Below are 17787 nucleotides of genomic sequence, written 5' to 3'. Positions count from 1 at the left end.
TTGCTAGTGATGATTGAGAGGTGGGTCCTGTTCCTGCTGCATGCTCAGCCTGGAGGCGTGCATGCACTTGTGGTCCATGCATGTGGCTGATTGTGAGCGATTGACTGCGAGCTGCCATGGAGGGAGAGAGAGAGAGAGATCTACATGCTGTCCATCTGAGTCTCTCTCTCTCTCTCAGTCTCTCTCTTACTCTGAGAAGTAGAAGGCTGGAGGCGGCGAGCGTTCCGGGGCGGGGTCGTTGTCTGAGCCCATGGCGAGGGGTGTGATGACAGGGGTGGTGGTGGAGTTGATGGAAGGTTGGGGTGGAGGGTCGACGACGCCGTCTCCCCCAGTCTTCTCTTGGTGAAACAGGGTGGAGGAGGAGTGGGTGTCCTGGTGGGACAGGGTGGAGGAGGAGTGGGTGTCCTGGTGCGACAGGGTGGAGGAGAGGGTGTCCTGGTGAGACAGGGTGGAGGAGGAGAAGAGGGTGTCCTGGTGAGACAGGGTGGAGGAAGAGAAGAGGGTGTCCTGGTGGGACAGGGTGGAGGAAGAGAAGAGGGTGTCCTGGTGGGACAGGGTGGAGGAGGAGAAGAGGGTGTCCTGGTGAGACTGGGAGAAGGAGAAGGAGGAGTGGGTGTTGTGGTGAGACAAGGTGGAGGAGGAGGAAGAGAAGGAGGAGCGGGTGTCCTGGTGCGACTGGGAGGAGGAGGAGGAGGAGCGGGTGTCCGGGTGGGACTGGGAGGAGGAGGAGGAGGAGCGGGTGCTCTCTCCGGAGCTGCTCCTGGTCTCTGTGCTGGTGCTGGTCTTCTTCAACTTCCTCCTCTTGGCCAGCGGGGCCTTGTCCACCGTCTGCAGACGGAAACCCTCCCGCTTGCACTTGTTGAACGCCTGGAGAAGCAGAGCACAACAAACACATTCATATGAACAACAGTAACCTACAACACAATAAACATTCACTAAAAATAGACTAAAAATACTCAAATAAAAACATGTATGGATCTTTACCCACCCCCGCCATCCCCTTTAGAAGAGCTGATGAGAACAACTGAATAGGGGATATTTGATATTCTCCAACTCTTCCTGCAGCATCCTCTAACGCAAACCTGGCCCTCCCTCTCACCATGCCACCCTCTCCTGAATGAATGAATAAAGCTCACGTTGAAGGTAGCCTTGACGTAGGTGTGTACAGACACGGTGGTGGAGGAACCCAGGATGTCTGGTGTCATCAGAGGGTTGGAGGAGAGCTGGCTGTCGTCTTGGAGCCAGGCGTTGTACTTCAGACCACACATCTTGATCCGCTTGTCAGGGTCCACAGTCAGCAGCTCTATAGGTACCACACAAACGTCGTAGATTAGAAACACAATTAGTCACTCCAACCTCAGTTATAACTAACCTGATTCGGCTTATCAACCAGCTAATTATAACAATCAGGTGTGTTAGGTCAGGGTTATAATGAAAACCTACAGGACAGTAGCTCTCCAGGAACAGGGTTGGAGAGCCTTGGAGCAGACAGAACCTGTGGTGAACACGACAGACAGAACCTGTGGTGAACACGACAGACAGAACCTGTGGTGAACACGACAGACAGAACCTGTGGTGAACACGACAGACAGAACCTGTGGTGAACACGACAGACAGAACCTGTGGTGAACACTCTGCAGCATCCCCTACACACTAGAAGATCCACAACTCCTACCAGACAACACCAAATCAAAACTAATACATCAACTCAATCAATAATGCTGTCATTCAAAACTTTTACCAAACTAGGGGTGAAACACAAGAAAAACAAACATTTAACTGGCCGGACATGCAGAATAATTATTTTAGTTATTCAGTAAGTTGAACCATTGAAGCAAGGTGCAACTTCACCTTGTAGCAAAGCATGCCTGAAGTTCATATCAAAAGCCCTGATCAGGGTCAATTCGAATTGAAAGGGTAGGAAGCATGACTTTTTACTCACCAATGTAACAACACAGTGTGGTCAAAGACTTAGTAACTTATTTGTTGTCACAATCTGGTTACCTATAAGTACAAATATAGTTATGTTTTTGGGTTATTAAATATTTATTTACTTATTTCCGGATATCTTTGAAACGACCCACAATGCACTATTTCTCAATGTCATATGGATGATCTGTGCTACCGAGTTCGTATGTTAACTCGGTAGCTTGCTGAAGCTGGCTAACGTTAGCAGTTAGCCATGCTAGCATGTAATTATATTCCGGACAAAGTGCTGGCGGTGGCGAGCTACAATCCACCAATCACAGGCAGTGTGACGTAAACAAGAAGCAGATGGGGCACGTGCGGCCATACAGCATTTCTTCCCATGGGCTTAAAACGAAAGAGAAAATCATACCTGCTCTAATTGTGTAGTACCTCGTCTGTTGTCCTTTTTGTTTTGTCAACTTTTCGGCATGTTCTCTGTTAAGTAAGCTACGGGAGTTTTGTAACTTTTTCCACCTTGGCTTAGTGCTAGCGCGCTAGCTGACGGACATCTGGAATCGATCTATTTGGGATTTTCCCTTCACCTTCGGCCGGTGAAGCGCTCGCCTCCCTCTGGCTTTGGTAGCTAACCCAGCCTGTAAGCTTTTATCATCGGATGGGCCCCAGCCATCAACCTGTAAGACACTGCACTAATATGATTTGATAACTGGTTAGATGGCATTATGTATTTCCAAAACTTTGGTTTACTTTAATGTAAGTTAGGTGTTGATAGCAACTAGTTGTCTCATGTTGTGCTAATGTAACATTAGCAGGCTAGTAGGGCTAACATTTGCAGGCTAGTTGGCTAGAAACCTTGAAAGTTAATTTGTAACAATAACTTCATAAAGTATTTCCTTGTAAGTTGGCTGAAACTGTAAATGAAATCAGTAGTCAAGCAAACGATTTGGTTTAGGTTGAAGTTATACATTTGAAGTTAATTCTGTTGTTTACTTTATAGGGAACAGGCTGGCTTGCCTCATTACATCACCTCATTCTCTGACATGACTTCATCATTCTTCTTCATTTTGATCGCTTTTAAGTAATAACTCGAAAAATAGAGAACTGAGGAGTAACTTTGTATTGAGACTCAATAGCTTCCACTTTAATAAATAGCTTCTCCTTCAATAAATGGCTTCTCGTTCAATAAATAGCTTCTCCTTTTCAATTTTCTCAATTATTGAATTGGAATTTCAGTTAGTTCCTGAATTGACCGACTTCAGTTCGAATTGACCCCAACCCTGCCCCTGATGTTCCATTTCCCAGGATCACCTTGTATGAGGTCTTTGGCCTGCTGTGAGACACTCCGCCAAGCCTCTCCCTCGAAGGAGAAATCTCCCTGTTTAATCTTCTTCATGATCTCTTCAGCACTGGTGCGGGCCAGACTCTTCCCCTGACACTGGAACGGCACCTGACCCGACAGCATGGTGTACTGAAATATAATAATAATGAATATATGATCAATATAATACATATTATGTTCTGTAATCCTACATGTAGCCTATATGTTGATATTGTGTATACTATGGTATGCATGTTCTCCATGCATGTGTACACATCTTTAAACCGGTAGCTTAATAAATAATGTACCAGGTGTGGCAGTCCGCGTCAATGGCAGTCCGCGTATGGCTTCTTTTAACCTTCTTCCAAAAGTCCACGAAAATCCCCCATGCAGACCAGTCATTAGTGGGAATGAAAGTCTGACAGAACCCATCTCTAAGTACATTGATTACTTTATTAAGCCTTCTCTGACGTCACTCCCAGCCTATCTTCAAGATACCACAGATGTGTTGAACAAAATTAAGGAATTGAACAATATAGGTACAGCTTCCTTTTTAGTCACCATGGATGTGGAGTCTCTATACACCACCACTGAACATGAACAAGGTTTGGCAGCTATGCACCATTTCTTGAGTACCCGACCTGAGACTGAGATGCCTCCTACAGAATTCATCGTCTCACAGACTGAATTGACTCTTAATCATAACATCTTTATCTTTCAGGACCGTACTTTTAAACAGGTCAAAGGATGTGCCATGGGAGCTTGCTACAGCCCATCCTACGCTGGTTTGTACTTGGGTAAATGGGAAAAGGACTTCATTTTGGATCCTTCTAATAACCAGTTATTTGACCGGATTATATGGTGGGGACGCTATATTGATGATGTTTGCCTGTTTTGGTCCGGCTCAGAAGATGAACTTATTTCCTTCCACCAATACCTTAACAGCATTAACCCTAACATCAAACTAACTATGGAGTACAGCAAGGATAACATTCATTTTTTGGACCTCGACATTAGGGAAAATGACAAAGGTTGTTTGCACACATCAATCTTTAGGAAGGCTACAGATGGGAATACCATTCTGAGGGCAGACAGCTTTCACCCCAAAAGGCTAAAAGAGAATATTCCATATGGCCAATTCCAAAGAGTCCGCAGAATTAGCGATCAGGAAACAGACTACAGTGTCAAAGCTGCTGAATTGGAGAATCGCTTCTTGAATCGGGGCTCCAGCGTTCAGGTCCTGAAAGATGCAGCTATAAGGGCTGGATTACTTGACAGAGAGAACTTGTTGCGAAGGGGAGTGCCTCGTGATACATCAGAGAGAGTGTATTTTGTTACAAAATACAGCACTGAAGCAGAGAACATTAAAAGAATCATTAAAAATAATTGGGGAATCATCCAAAGTGATACGCTACTACGCCAAGTCTTTCCTGAGCCACCAGTCATAAGCTTTAAGAGATGTCCTACCCTAAAGGACACATTAGTCCACAGTTATCTTGCGGGTGACTCTCAAAAAACTTGGCTTGATCACAAACCCAAGGGCTCTTTTAAATGTAACCAGTGCAACCACTGTAGAAATATTGCACAGAAGAAGTATTTCGTTGACACAGCTTCCAAAATGGAGTATCACGTCAAGCATTTCATTAACTGCAAAACCACTCATGTCATCTATAGATTGGAATGTCCACAGTGCAAGGTGTTCTACATTGGACGGACAAAGAGACGCCTTCAAGACTGCTTAGCGGAACACAAGTACGCCATACAGGTAGGCAATGAAGACTACCCCATGGCAAGGCACTACAAGTCCTTACACCATGGCAACCCTGCCTCCCCACAAGCTATGGGTATTGATCATATTCCGGCCTCTATTAGAAAAGGGGACCATCTTAAACAGTTAAACTAAAGGGAAAGTTTTGGGATTTACAAACTACAGGCCACTAAATACCCTGGTTTAAATGAAGATATGGATTTCTCACCCTTCCTGTAGGGTCGTGATAGGTCCATTTGCTGTCATCTAGTGGACATTTTCCTCAATTGCCCTCAGCTATGTTTATACTGTTGTTGTTCATGTTTTGCTGTGTTCTAGTGTACTATGGAATATATTACTTTCTTGTTCTTGACACTTCTCCCAGTCATGTTTGGGGTTGGAACTACCTTTCTGGGTGTTCTGGTGCTTCTAGCTTGGAGTTGTATTTTTATGATAACATAGCTACAGTGTTTCACTTTTTAATGTGTATAGTATTGCTTACTAGGTGTGGCCAATCAATTTTGTAACCACTCCCTCTTCTAATTAGGGCTAATTGGAAAAGCTGTTCAAAAGAGGACATTGTATTATTTTTTTGTACTCCCTGACTAAGGCCATGCAGCCGAAACGCGTCAGATTTTTTAAAAACCTTGTTTCTATTTAACATGCCATGCAAATAAGGGCATTTTAATTAATTATATGAAGAGTGCCTTGGTCCTCCTTTCTTTTTAATGTACCAGGTGTACTCTCACCTGATCTAAGCCTGATTGAGGTTGGCCTGGTTTCTAATGCCTCATTAAACAAACAACATCTTTCCAGTGCCTGTTTGTCTCTGTGGCTCTGTGACATGTGTGTGTGTCCTCTCCTCGGCTCACTATGCTTCCAGGGTACTCTGCCGTACAGAGCCTGGCCTGTCAGGAAGCATCACATCACGGCTCTGTACACACATTCAGCCCAGCCAGCACACTACTATACTGTACCCCCAGGGGGCGACGCACAGAGAGAAGAGAAAAGAGAGAGAGGCTGCACACTCGAGAGGCCAAGCGGAGAAATCGCTCTTCCTCCCTCCCCCTCTCTTCCTCAAGCTCAGTCTGATTAATAAAAACAACATCTGCTGAGGGATGGGACTAGGGAAATGAAACCCTTCTCAAATTCATAGACAGCGTTTTAAATGTAACGAGCAACAGTCCATGACATTGAGAGATTGTTTAGCCATGTTTAGACGCTACACATTGTTTACATTAAGAAAACCTCGTGTTTTGGGTTATGATAAAAATCAACAATTTAAATGAGCATTGAAAAGCTTCCCAAACGGCAGACTGTAGCCTAGGCCATTAACCCACTCCACTCTGAGTAGGCCTGCAGCTGGAGTGCAGAGTGCTGCTCGTAGCGCTTCATTTACTGGTGAATATTAAAGTGTTTCAGTACAGGACAGAGCACAGCAGAACAGAGTAGAGCAGAGCACCACAGGATAACAGAAGAGAACTGTACTGAATAAGACAGATGGGTATCAGACAGACCACAGCATGCAGAGAACACCAGAACAGCTCCACAACTGCTGAATCAAGCTGGAATTTCTGTAGCTGTATCGAAGTGTCAATGAAATGCCAGATCTACGAGAAGTGCAGCTAATTGGTATAAAGCAGGAGTGTCGAGCTCATTTTGACCACGGGCTGCATTGTCTTCACCTAGCTCCGGCAGCCGCACTGAAAATGTGGTAGATTTACTTGCTATCAAAATGTGCAAAAAACAGACCAATTTTCGATGCTCCCAGACTGTCTAGCTTTCATTTGGGTGTTTTTTAGCGAGCTGGAAAGTGAAGAGACTATAAAATGTCCATTATTATTTATACAGTTTCAATTTGGTTGTAGTATTTTAAATATAGATTGAGGTAGTTTTCTCCCCCCAAGAAAATATTTATAAAAAATGCATTTATTTATATTTTACTAAACCACCTGCGGCCGGATTAAATAAGCTTGAGTGTGACACGTTAGAAGACAAATGTTTATTTGGGACTGAGCAGCTCTTTCTCTCTCTCTCTCTCTCCCTGGGTGAAACTCGGTTCCCTTGGTTCCCCAACCTCCTTCTCAATACGCATTGGAGGAGAAGTTCTGAGGGAAGGACCTTCTCCTTCAATGCATTTGAAGGGTATATGTATTCACTCCTCTGTACCCCTCAGACCTCCACTCACCAGGATGACCCCCAGGCTCCAGAGGTCACATGACTCGTCGTAGCCATCGTATTTGAGGATCTCCGGCGCGGCGTAGGCCAGCGTGAAACACGGCGTCTTCAGCAGCTGGTTGTCTGGAGGCTTCAGCCGGGCAAAACCAAAGTCTATGATCTTTATCTCAGCGTTCTCACTCTCATCTGTGAACAGCAGGTTCTGAAAGAAGGGTTTCAAGAGAGAAACATGCTTGTGTTATTTCTACTCTGTCTAAATGTATCACTCCTATTTAGTAACGGCACATAAGTGGCCTTTTCTAGCCTTGTGACGGGGACGGATGAGAAGCAACACTTCTGAGATGTCAGTTTCAGATCCACTTGTCCAAGTATTTGGTACTGTAATTTGATGTATCACACACACACACACACACACACACACACACACGGAGTGCTTCAGTAGTACCTCTGGTTTGAGGTCTCTGTGTACCACTCCTACATCGTGCATGTGGCTGACGGCTGACACCAGTCTCCTCATGATGCGGCTGGCCTCCGTCTCACTGAAGTGCTGCTTCCTCCGGATCCTCTCCAGCAGCTCTCCACCACGCAGCAGCTCCAACACCAGGTATGTATGCAGCTAGAGAGAGACAGAAAGATGGACAGAGTTACTCCTAGTGTCTCCAGAGAGAAGCATTACAGCACAATATAATGAGTCATGTTTACTATGTATTAATAGTTCATATACGCATGGAAATATTCCTATAGATTTTGTAATTATATGTCATTATTTTGTAATGATATTAGATTTGTAATGAAATCATATGCTTTACTGAGTTAATATGATCTGTCCTGATCGGAGTGCTCTGAGCCAAGGATGTAGTTATACAATAGCTGAAATAGTTTAGGAAATTCTAACAGTAGAAACCCTGAATAACCATTTACATATTCCTAACAACAACCCAGCTCTTACAGTGACTGAGAGATGAGGAACAGCGGGGTGGGGAGCGGAGGGGGGGTGGGGAGCGGAGGGGGGGTGGGGAGCGGGCGGGGTGGTGCTGTGAAGTGCACACTTTGTGAAGGGTGGAAAATCGGGAGGCAGATTGGGAGAGGGGGGAGTTGAAAGGCGCAGCGAGGGGGCTTTGCTTTGATCTAGGTCAAAGCCCTCACTCTGTCTGCATCCCAAATGGCACCCGATTCCCTTTTACAGTGTACTTCTTTTGCACAGGGCCCTTAGGGCTATGGTCTAAAGTAGTGCACTATAAAGGGAATAGGGTGCCATTTGAGTCGCAGCCCTCTCTGAGGTACCAGTACAGTAACAATCCAGCAGAGCTCATCAGAGCTAGTGGTGCTCCTAGGTCTGAAGTGCCCCAGCTAATGAACCCCAGAAATATCAGCCACACACACACAGAGACATGAACACACACACACACACACACACACACTTGTTTGACCCAATTTGGAGCAAGAAGTTGTTTTTTTGTTCACTAAACTCAAGGCCCACATACAGAAATATGTTCCATGTGGGTTTGATGAATCTATACCTATAGTGGATGTACCTGTATGTTGTTCTGGAGCTGTACTGTACTGAGACAAATACAACCTGAAATATGAGGGGGATAGTATACTGTTTATTATAGGACAATAGGAAGGAGAGAACAGAGGAAGAATGTCCCAGAAGGAGAGAACAGAGGGAGAATGTCCCGGAAGGAGAGAACAGAGGAAGAATGTCCCGGAAGGAGAGAACCGAAGGAGAATGTCCCGGAAGGAGAGAACAGAGGAAGAATGTCCCAGAAGGAGAGAACAGAGGAAGAATGTCCCGGAAGGAGAGAACAGAAGGAGAATGGGAGAATATCCCAGAAGGAGAGAACAGAAGGAGAATATCCCAGAAGGAGAGAACAGAGGGAGAATGTGAGAATATCCCAGAAGGAGAATATCCCAGAAGGAGAGAACAGAGGGAGAATGTGAGAATATCCCAGAAGGAGAATATCCCAGAAGGAGAGAACAGAGGGAGAATGTCCCAGGAGGAGAGAACATGTCCCAGGAGGAGAGGAACAGAGAGAGAATGTCCCAGGAGGAGAGATCAGAAGGAGAATGTCCCAGGAGGAGAGAACAGAAGGAGAATGTCCCAGGAGGAGAGAACAGAAGGAGAATGTCCCAGGAGGAGAGAACAGAAGGAGAATGTCCCAGAAGGAGAGAACAGAAGGAGAATGTCCCAGTAGGAGAGAACAGAGGGAGAATGTCCCAGGAGGAGAGAACAGAGGGAGAATGTCCCAGGAGGAGAGAACAGAGGGATAATGTCCCAGGAGGAGAGAACATGTCCCAGGAGGAGAGGAACAGAGGGAGAATGTCCCAGGATGAGAGATCAGAAGGATAATTTCCCAGAAGGAGAGAACAGAAGGAGAATGTCCCAGGAGGAGAGAACAGCGAGAGAATGTCCCAGGAGGAGAGAACAGAGGGAGAATGTCCCAGGAGGAGAGAACAGAAGAAGAATGTTCTGGAAGGAGAGAACAGAAGAAGAATGTTCCGGAAGGAGAGAACAGAGGGAGAATGTCCCAGGAGGAGAGAACAGAGGGAGAATGTCCCAGGAGGAGAGAACAGAGGGAGAATGTCCCAGAGGAATCTAGCTTCCACATTCTTCTGCTCTGTTCTATCAGTGACTTAATTAGGCTGCCTGTCTGACGCTAGTCTTGTCTCCATCACTGGCTCCATCAGATAGCAACTATTTCTGAAGATGGGCGTTTACTGGCAATGCTTGGGAGACCAGGTCTCTCTTGTGAAATAAAATCTATCACAATGAGAAGAACCTGTATAAATAAAAGTTAAATGAAAATATGTGGTTGTTTTGCCTACTTCAGCTGAATCCAATGCGTGTCTGCGAAATGACTCAAATGGAATGTTTTCACTGACTGGATAGGATGATGCACTTATCTCTAACCAGAACAGCAAACAGAACAGCTGTTTCTTGCAAAATATATGTTATCTAAATAAGACTAACCAGTATAAATACAGAGGTTAAAAATCCTTACCTGGTCATGGTAAATCTCGTGAGTCTTGATGATGTTGGGGTGGCCGTCGCAGAGCTTCAGAGCTGTGATCTCTTTCTGTGTCTGAGCCTCCATCCTAGAGGGGAGAGACAGGACACAGAGTTATCCCTGAACAGAAAGGAGCCTCCATCCTAGAGGGGAGAGACAGAACACAGAGTTATCCCTGAACAGAAAGGAGCCTCCATCCTAGAGGGGAGAGACAGGACACAGAGTTATCCCTGAACAGAAAGGAGTCTCCATCCTAGAGGGGAGAGACAGGACACAGAGTTATCCCTGAACAGAAAGGAGCCTCCATCCTAGAGGGGAGAGACAGGACACAGAGTTATCCCTGAACAGAAAGGAGCCTCCATCCTAGAGGGGAGAGACAGGACACAGAGTTATCCCTGAACAGAAAGGAGCCTCCATCCTAGAGGGGAGAGACAGGACACAGAGTTATCCTTGAACAGAAAGGAGTCTCCATCCTAGAGGGGAGAGACAGGACACAGAGTTATCCCTGAACAGAAAGGAGCCTCCATCCTAGAGGGGAGAGACAGGACACAGAGTTATCCCTGAACAGAAAGGAGCCTCCATCCTAGAGGGGAGAGACAGGACACAGAGTTATCCCTGAACAGAAAGGAGCCTCCATCCTAGAGGGGAGAGACAGAGAGTGTCATCAGCCTCCCAAGTGGCGCTGCGGTCTATAGCACTGCATCGCAGTGCTTGAGGAGTCACTACAGACTAGAGGTCGGCCGATTATGATTTTTCGACGCCGATACCGATTATAGGATGACCAAAAAAAGCCGATACCGATTAATCGGACAATTTTTTTATTTATTTATTTGTAATATTGACAATTACAACAATACTGAATGAACACTTATTTTAACTTAATATAATACATCAATAAAATCAATTTAGCCTCAAATAATTAATGAAACATGTTCAATTTGGTTTAAATAATGCCAAAACAAAGTGTTGGAGAAGAAAGTAAAAGTGCAATATGTGCCATATAAAAAAGCTAACGTTTAAGTTCCTTGCTCAGAACATGAGAACATATGAAAGCTGGTGGTTCCTTTTAACATGAGTCTTCAATATTCCCAGGTAAGAAGTTTTAGGTTGTAGTTATAGGAATTATAGGACTCTTTCTCTCTATACGATTTGTATTTCATATACCTTTGACTATTGGATGTTCTTATAGGCACTTTAGTATTTAGTATCTACAATCCAAAGTGAAATCTAGAATTGGCTTCCTATTTCGCAACAAAGCATCCTTCACTCATGCTGCCAAACATACCCTCGTAAAACTGACCATCCTACCAATCCTCGACTTCGGCGATGTCATTTACAAAATAGCCTCCAATACCCTACTCAACAAGCTGGATGCAGTCTATCACAGTGCCATCCGTTTTGTCACCAAAGCCCCATATACAACCCACCACTGCGACCTGTATGCTCTCGTTGGCTGGCCTTCACTTCATAATCGTCGCCAAACACATTGGCTCCAGGTCATCTACAAGACCCTGCTAGGTAAAGTCCCCTCTTATCTCCGCTCACTGGTCACCATAGCAGCACCCACCTGTAGCACGCGCTCCAGCAGGTATATCTCTCTGGTCACCCCTAAAGCCAACTCCTCCTTTGGTCGTCTCTCCTTCCAGTTCTCTGCTGCCAATGACTGGAACGAACTACAAAAATCTCTGAAACTGGAAACACTTATCTCCCTCACTAGCTTTAAGCACCAGCTGTCAGAGCAGCTCACAGATCACTGCACCTGTACATAGCCCATCTATAATTTAGCCCAAACTACTACCTCTTCCCCTACTGTATTTATTTATTTTATTTATTTTGCTCCTTTGCACCATATTATTTAGATTTGAACTTTGAACTTTCTTCAAACTACAAATCTACCATTCCAGTGTTTTTCTTGCTATACTTTATTTACTTTGCCACCATGGCATTTTTTTTGCCTTTACCTCCCTTATCTCACATCATTTGCTCACATTGTATATAGTCTTATTTTTTTCTACTGTATTTTTGACTGTATGTTGTTTACTCCATGTGTAACTCTGTGTTGTTGTATGTTGTCGAACTGCTTTGCTTTATCTTGGCCAGGTCGCAATTGTAAATGAGAACTTGTTCTCAACTGGCCTACCTGGTTAAATAAAGGTGAAATAAAATAAATAAATAAAAAAATAAATTGCCAGTGTAACAGTATAGCTTCCGTTCCCTCTCCTCGCTCCTACCTGGGCTTGAACCAGGAATACATCGACAACAGCCACCCTCGAAGCAGCGTTACCCATGCAGAGTAAGGGAAACAACTACTCCAAGTCTCAGAGCAAGTGACGTTTCAAACGCTATTAGCCCGCACCCGGCTAACTAGCTAGCCATTTCACATCGGTTACACCAGCCTAATCTTGGGAATTGACAGGCTTGAAGTCATAAACAGCGCAATGCATTGCGAAGAGCTGCTGGCAAAACGCACGAAAGTGCTGTTTGAATGAATGCTTACGAGCCTGCTGGTGCCTACCACCGCTCAGTCAGACTACTCTATCAAATCATAGACTTAATTATAACATAATAACACACAGAAATACGAGCCTTAGGTCATTAATATGGTTGAATCCGGAAACTATCATCTCGAAAACAAAACATTTTTTTCTTTCAGTGAAATACGGAACCGCTCCGTATTTTATCTAACGGGTGGCATCCCTAAGTCTAAATATTCCTGTTACATTGCACAACCTTCAATGGTATGTCATAATTACGTAAAATTCTGGCAAATTAGTTCGCAACGAGCCAGGCAATGAACGCAAGAGCAGTGACACAATTTCATGTTAGCAGGCAATATTAACTAAATATGCAGGTTTAAAAATATATACCTGTGTATTGATTTTAAAGAAAGGCATTGATGTTTATGGTTAGGTACATTGGTGCAACGACAGTGCTTTTTTCGCAAATGTGCTTGTTAAATCATCACCCGTTTGTCGAAGTAGGATGTGATTCGATGAGAAATTAACAGGCACCGCATCGATTATATGCAACGCAGGACACGTTAGATAAACTAGTAATATCATCAACCATGTGTAGTTAACTAGTGATTATGTTAAGATTGACAGTTTTTTATAAGATAAGTTTAATGCTAGCTAGCAACTTACCTTGGCTTCTTGCTGCCCTCGCGTAACAGGTAGTCAGCCTGCCATGCAGGCTCCTCGTGGAGTGCAATGTAAGGCAGATGGTTAGAGCTTTGGACTAGTAACCAGAAGGTTGCAAAAACGAATCCCCGAATCCCCCCTGAACAAGGCAGTTAACCCCCGTTCCTAGGCCGTCATTGAAAATAAGAATGTGTTCTTAATCTGACTTGCCTAGTTTAAATAAAGGTGTAAAAAATAAAAAATAATAAATAAATACATTTGAAAAAAATGAAAAAAGAACAAAAAAATGAAAAGAAAGAACAAAAGAAGATATATATTTTTTTTGTAATACAAGTTTCGGCAAATCGGTGGCCAAAAATACCGATTACCGATTGTTATGAAAACTTGAAATCGGCCCTAATTAAAACGGCCATTCCGATTAATCGGTCAACCTCTACTACAGGCCCGGGTTCAATCCCAGGCTGTCCGATAGGGCGGCGCACAAGTGGCACAGCGTCGTACGGGTTAGGGGAGGGTTTACTTGGCTCATCATGCTCTAGCGACTCCTTGTGCTGGGCCGGGCGCTGCAGGCTGACATCGGTCGTCAGTTGAACGGTGTTTCCTCCAACACATTGGTGCGGGCTTCCAGGTTAAACGGGCGGGTGTTAAGGAGCGCAGTCTGGCGGGTCATGTTTCGAAAGCCCGTTGGTGAGTTGCAGCGATGAGACAAGATCCTAATTAGATATGACAAAAAGGGAGTAAAACACATTATGTATATACAGTACCAGTCAAAAGTTTGGACACAGCTACTCAAGGGTTTTTCTTCAAAACTATAAAATAGCACATATATGTTTTCATGTAGTAACCCAAAAAAGTGTTATATTTGAGATTCTTCAAAGTAGCCATAATAACAGCTTTGCACACTCTCGGAATACTCTCAACCAGCTTCATGAGGTAGTCACCTGGAATGCATTTAAATTAACAGGTGTGCCTTATTAAAAGTTCATTTGTGGAATTTCTTTCCTTCTTAATGCGTTTGAGCCGATCAGTTGTGTTGTGACAAGGTAGGGGTGGTATATAGAAGATTGCCCTATTTGGTAAAAGACCAAGTCCATATTATGGCAAGAACAGCTCAAATAAGCAAAGAGAAACGACAGTCCATCATTACTTTAAAACATTAAGGTCAGTCAATATGGAAAATTTCAAGCGTCATAATAAAACTGGCTCTCATGAGGAGCGCCACAGGAAAGAAAGACCCAGAGTTACCTCTGCTGCAGAGGATAAGTTCATTAGAGTTACCAGCCTCAGAAATTGCAGCCCAAATAAATACTTCAGAGTTCAAGTAACAGACACATCTCAACACCAACTGTTCAGGGGAGACTGTGTGAATCAGGCCTTCATGGTCAAATTACTGCAAAGAAACCACTACTAAAGGACATCAATAATAAGAAGAGATTTGCTTGGGCCAAGAAACACGAGCAATGGACATTAGACCGGTAGAAATCTGTCCAAATTAGAGATTTTTGGTTCCAACCGCCGTGTCTTTGTGAGATGCAGAGTAGGTGAACGGATTATCTCTGCATGTCTGGTTCCCACCGTGAAGCATGGAGGTGGTGGTGTGATGGTGCTTTGCTGGTTACACTGTCTGTGATTTATTTAGAATTCAAGGCATACTTAACCAGCATGGCTACCACAGCATGCTTCAGCGATACGTCATCCCATCTGGTTTGCACTTAGTGGGACTATCATTTGTTTTTCAACAGGACAATGACTCAACACACCTCCAGGCTGTGCAAAGGCTATTTGACCAACAAGGAGAGTGATGGTGTGCTGCATCAGATGACCTGGCTTCCACAATCACCCAACCTCAACCCAATTGAGATGGTTTGGGATGAGTTGGACTGCAGAGTGAAGGAAAAGCAGCTAACAAGTGCTCAGCTATATGTGGGAACTCCTTCAAGACTGTTGGAAAAGCATTCCTCATGAAGCTGGTTGAGAGAATGCCAAGAGTGTGCAAAGCTGTCATCAAGGCAAAGGGTGGCTACTTTAAAGATTTATTTAACACTTTTTTGGTTACTACATGATTCCATATGTGTTATTTCATAGTTTTGATGACTTCACTATTATTCTGCAATGTAGAAAATAGAAAAAATAAAGAAAAGCCCTTGAATGAGTAGGGGTGTCCAAACTTTTGGCTGGTACTGTATATATAACATAAAAAATAAAAAATAAGAACGTCATCCCTGAACAGTAAGGTCAGTTTCACCACTACAGCATTTTCCTGTCAGGTAGTGTCAGCAGCACCCTTCATCCTCCAGCAGCCAAGAGGTGTTATAATCACAGAGCAGTCTCCTGTAATAGTCTGCTGCCCTGGAACTGAGATATACACCGTTTAGCAGATGCTTTTACCCAAACCGACTAACAGTTTGGCATACATACACTTTTTACGTCTGGATGGACTGGCCAATCAAACCCATTAAAGAGCCATGCTCTACCAATTGAGCTACTGAGGACCGCGCTGACGCCCAGGGGACCGCGCTGACGCCCAGGGGACCGCGCTGACGCCCAGGGGACCGCGCTGACGCCCAGAGGACCACATTTACATCACAATGCCATCACATTCAGTTAGCTAGTTAGCCAGCCAATGCCCTCAGTGAGCTAGCTCTGGGAAGGGCTGGTCTGGGCCTGGTACATGTCAGTTTGGCCTGACAATGATCATACTGTATGAGCAGACCATTCAGCACCAACTGATCTGGGATCATGCAGGACTATGGCAACAGTACCTCTTACTGACAATCTTCACAGCATACATCTGTCCAGTCTTCTTGTGGGTGCACTGCCTACAGATAGAGAAGCTTCCTTCACCAAGGGCATTGTCCTTCAGGTCCATCTCATAGTTCATATAAAACAGAGAGTCCTAAAGGAAAGGGAATCATTGTTTAGGTCAAATCAAAGCCATCTTATTACAAAGTCTGTCTATACCTCATCACGCCTCAGACCAAGCAACTGAGTAACAATCCTGTTCTCAATGTGATCCAATGCTGTAACTATATGTTATATTAGAGACACCACAGTACACAGCCACACACATCAAAACTCATTATAGAGCTTAATGAAGCAAGGATGAGAGAGTAGAGGAGATAACAACCACCCCCCCCCCCCAAAAAAACTTGCTGCCTAGCCTAAGTGTGTGTCTGTGTGTGTGGAGGGAAGAGATGTAACCCTATCCATCTAACTGTACTGTGTACACACACACACACACACACACACACACACACACACACACACACACACACACACACACAGTAACAGTGCTGTACCTTCAACAGTGTGTGTGTGTGTGTGTGTGTGTGTGTGTGTGTTACCTTAATCATGGCGCTGCGGGCCACAGCAGCAGACCCTGGTCTCTGTGATCTTGATCCTCCACACAGCTGCAGCGTGTCATCCATCACAGCATTTCTCTTGAACAAGATGGAGGGGGCCATGAACGAGTAGCCCTGTAACCAGGAGACACAAGAGAGAGAGATGAAGCAGGAGGGGGCCATGAACGAGTAGCCCTGTAACCAGGGGGGACACAGAGAGATGAAGCAGGAGGGGGCCATGAACGAGTAGCCCTGTAACCAGGAGACACAAGAGAGAGAGATGAAGCAGGAGGGGAACATGAACGAGTAGCCCTGTAACCAGGAGACACAGAGAGAGAGAGATGAAGCAGGAGGGGAACATGAACGAGTAGCCCTGTAACCAGGAGACACAGAGAGAGAGAGATGAAGCAGGAGGGGAACATGAACGAGTAGCCCTGTAACCAGGGGGGACACAGAGAGAGAGAGAGATGAAGCAGGAGGGGAACATGAACGAGTAGCCCTGTAACCAGGGGGGACACAGAGAGAGAGAGATGAAGCAGGAGGGGGCCATGAACGAGTAGCCCTGTAACCAGGAGACACAAGAGAGAGAGATGAAGCAGGAGGGGAACATGAACGAGTAGCCCTGTAACCAGGGGGGACACAGAGAGAGAGAGATGAAGCAGGAGGGGAACATGAACGAGTAGCCCTGTAACCAGGGGGGACACAGAGAGAGAGATGAAGCAGGAGGGGGCCATGAACGAGTAGCCCTGTAACCAGGGGGGACACAGAGAGAGAGAGAGATGAAGCAGGAGGGGAACATGAACGAGTAGCCCTGTAACCAGGAGACACAGAGAGAGAGAGAGATGAAGCAGAGGGGGCCATGAACGAGTTGACGCATTCATGGGAAGACAAGGTTTAATATTCACAACTGTCATTTGAAGCACAGGACAGAGACTGGTATACCCTTCACAGTATAGTGCCTACCAGAGACTGGTATACCCTTCACAGTATAGTACCTACCAGAGACTGGTATACCCTTCACAGTATAGTACCTACCAGAGACTGGTATACCCTTCACAGTATAGTACCTACCAGAGACTGGTATACCCTTCACAGTATAGTACCTACCAGAGACTGGTATACCCTT

At 44.9% G+C, this 17787-nt stretch overlaps 1 protein-coding gene across 1 annotated transcript in view; it reads right to left on the bottom strand.

Moving 5' to 3' along the window:
- Window positions 1-186: 186 nt before the first annotated feature.
- The window catches only part of LOC115161777 (ribosomal protein S6 kinase alpha-5), a 48374-nt gene continuing 30773 nt past the window's right edge, over window positions 187-17787 (bottom strand). The window contains exons 10-17 of the mRNA XM_029712559.1: window positions 16665-16796; window positions 16083-16216; window positions 10175-10268; window positions 7615-7785; window positions 7180-7371; window positions 3235-3394; window positions 1137-1303; window positions 187-867 (exon numbers count right to left, since the gene is read on the bottom strand). Coding sequence (XP_029568419.1) covers window positions 187-867; window positions 1137-1303; window positions 3235-3394; window positions 7180-7371; window positions 7615-7785; window positions 10175-10268; window positions 16083-16216; window positions 16665-16796 — 1731 coding nt within the window. The remainder of the gene's footprint in view (window positions 868-1136; window positions 1304-3234; window positions 3395-7179; window positions 7372-7614; window positions 7786-10174; window positions 10269-16082; window positions 16217-16664; window positions 16797-17787) is intronic.

Source organism: Salmo trutta, chromosome 25 (assembly GCF_901001165.1).
Source record: "Salmo trutta chromosome 25, fSalTru1.1, whole genome shotgun sequence".
Classification (NCBI taxonomy): Eukaryota; Metazoa; Chordata; class Actinopteri; order Salmoniformes; family Salmonidae; genus Salmo; species Salmo trutta.
This window is presented reverse-complemented; position numbering and strand designations above follow the sequence as displayed.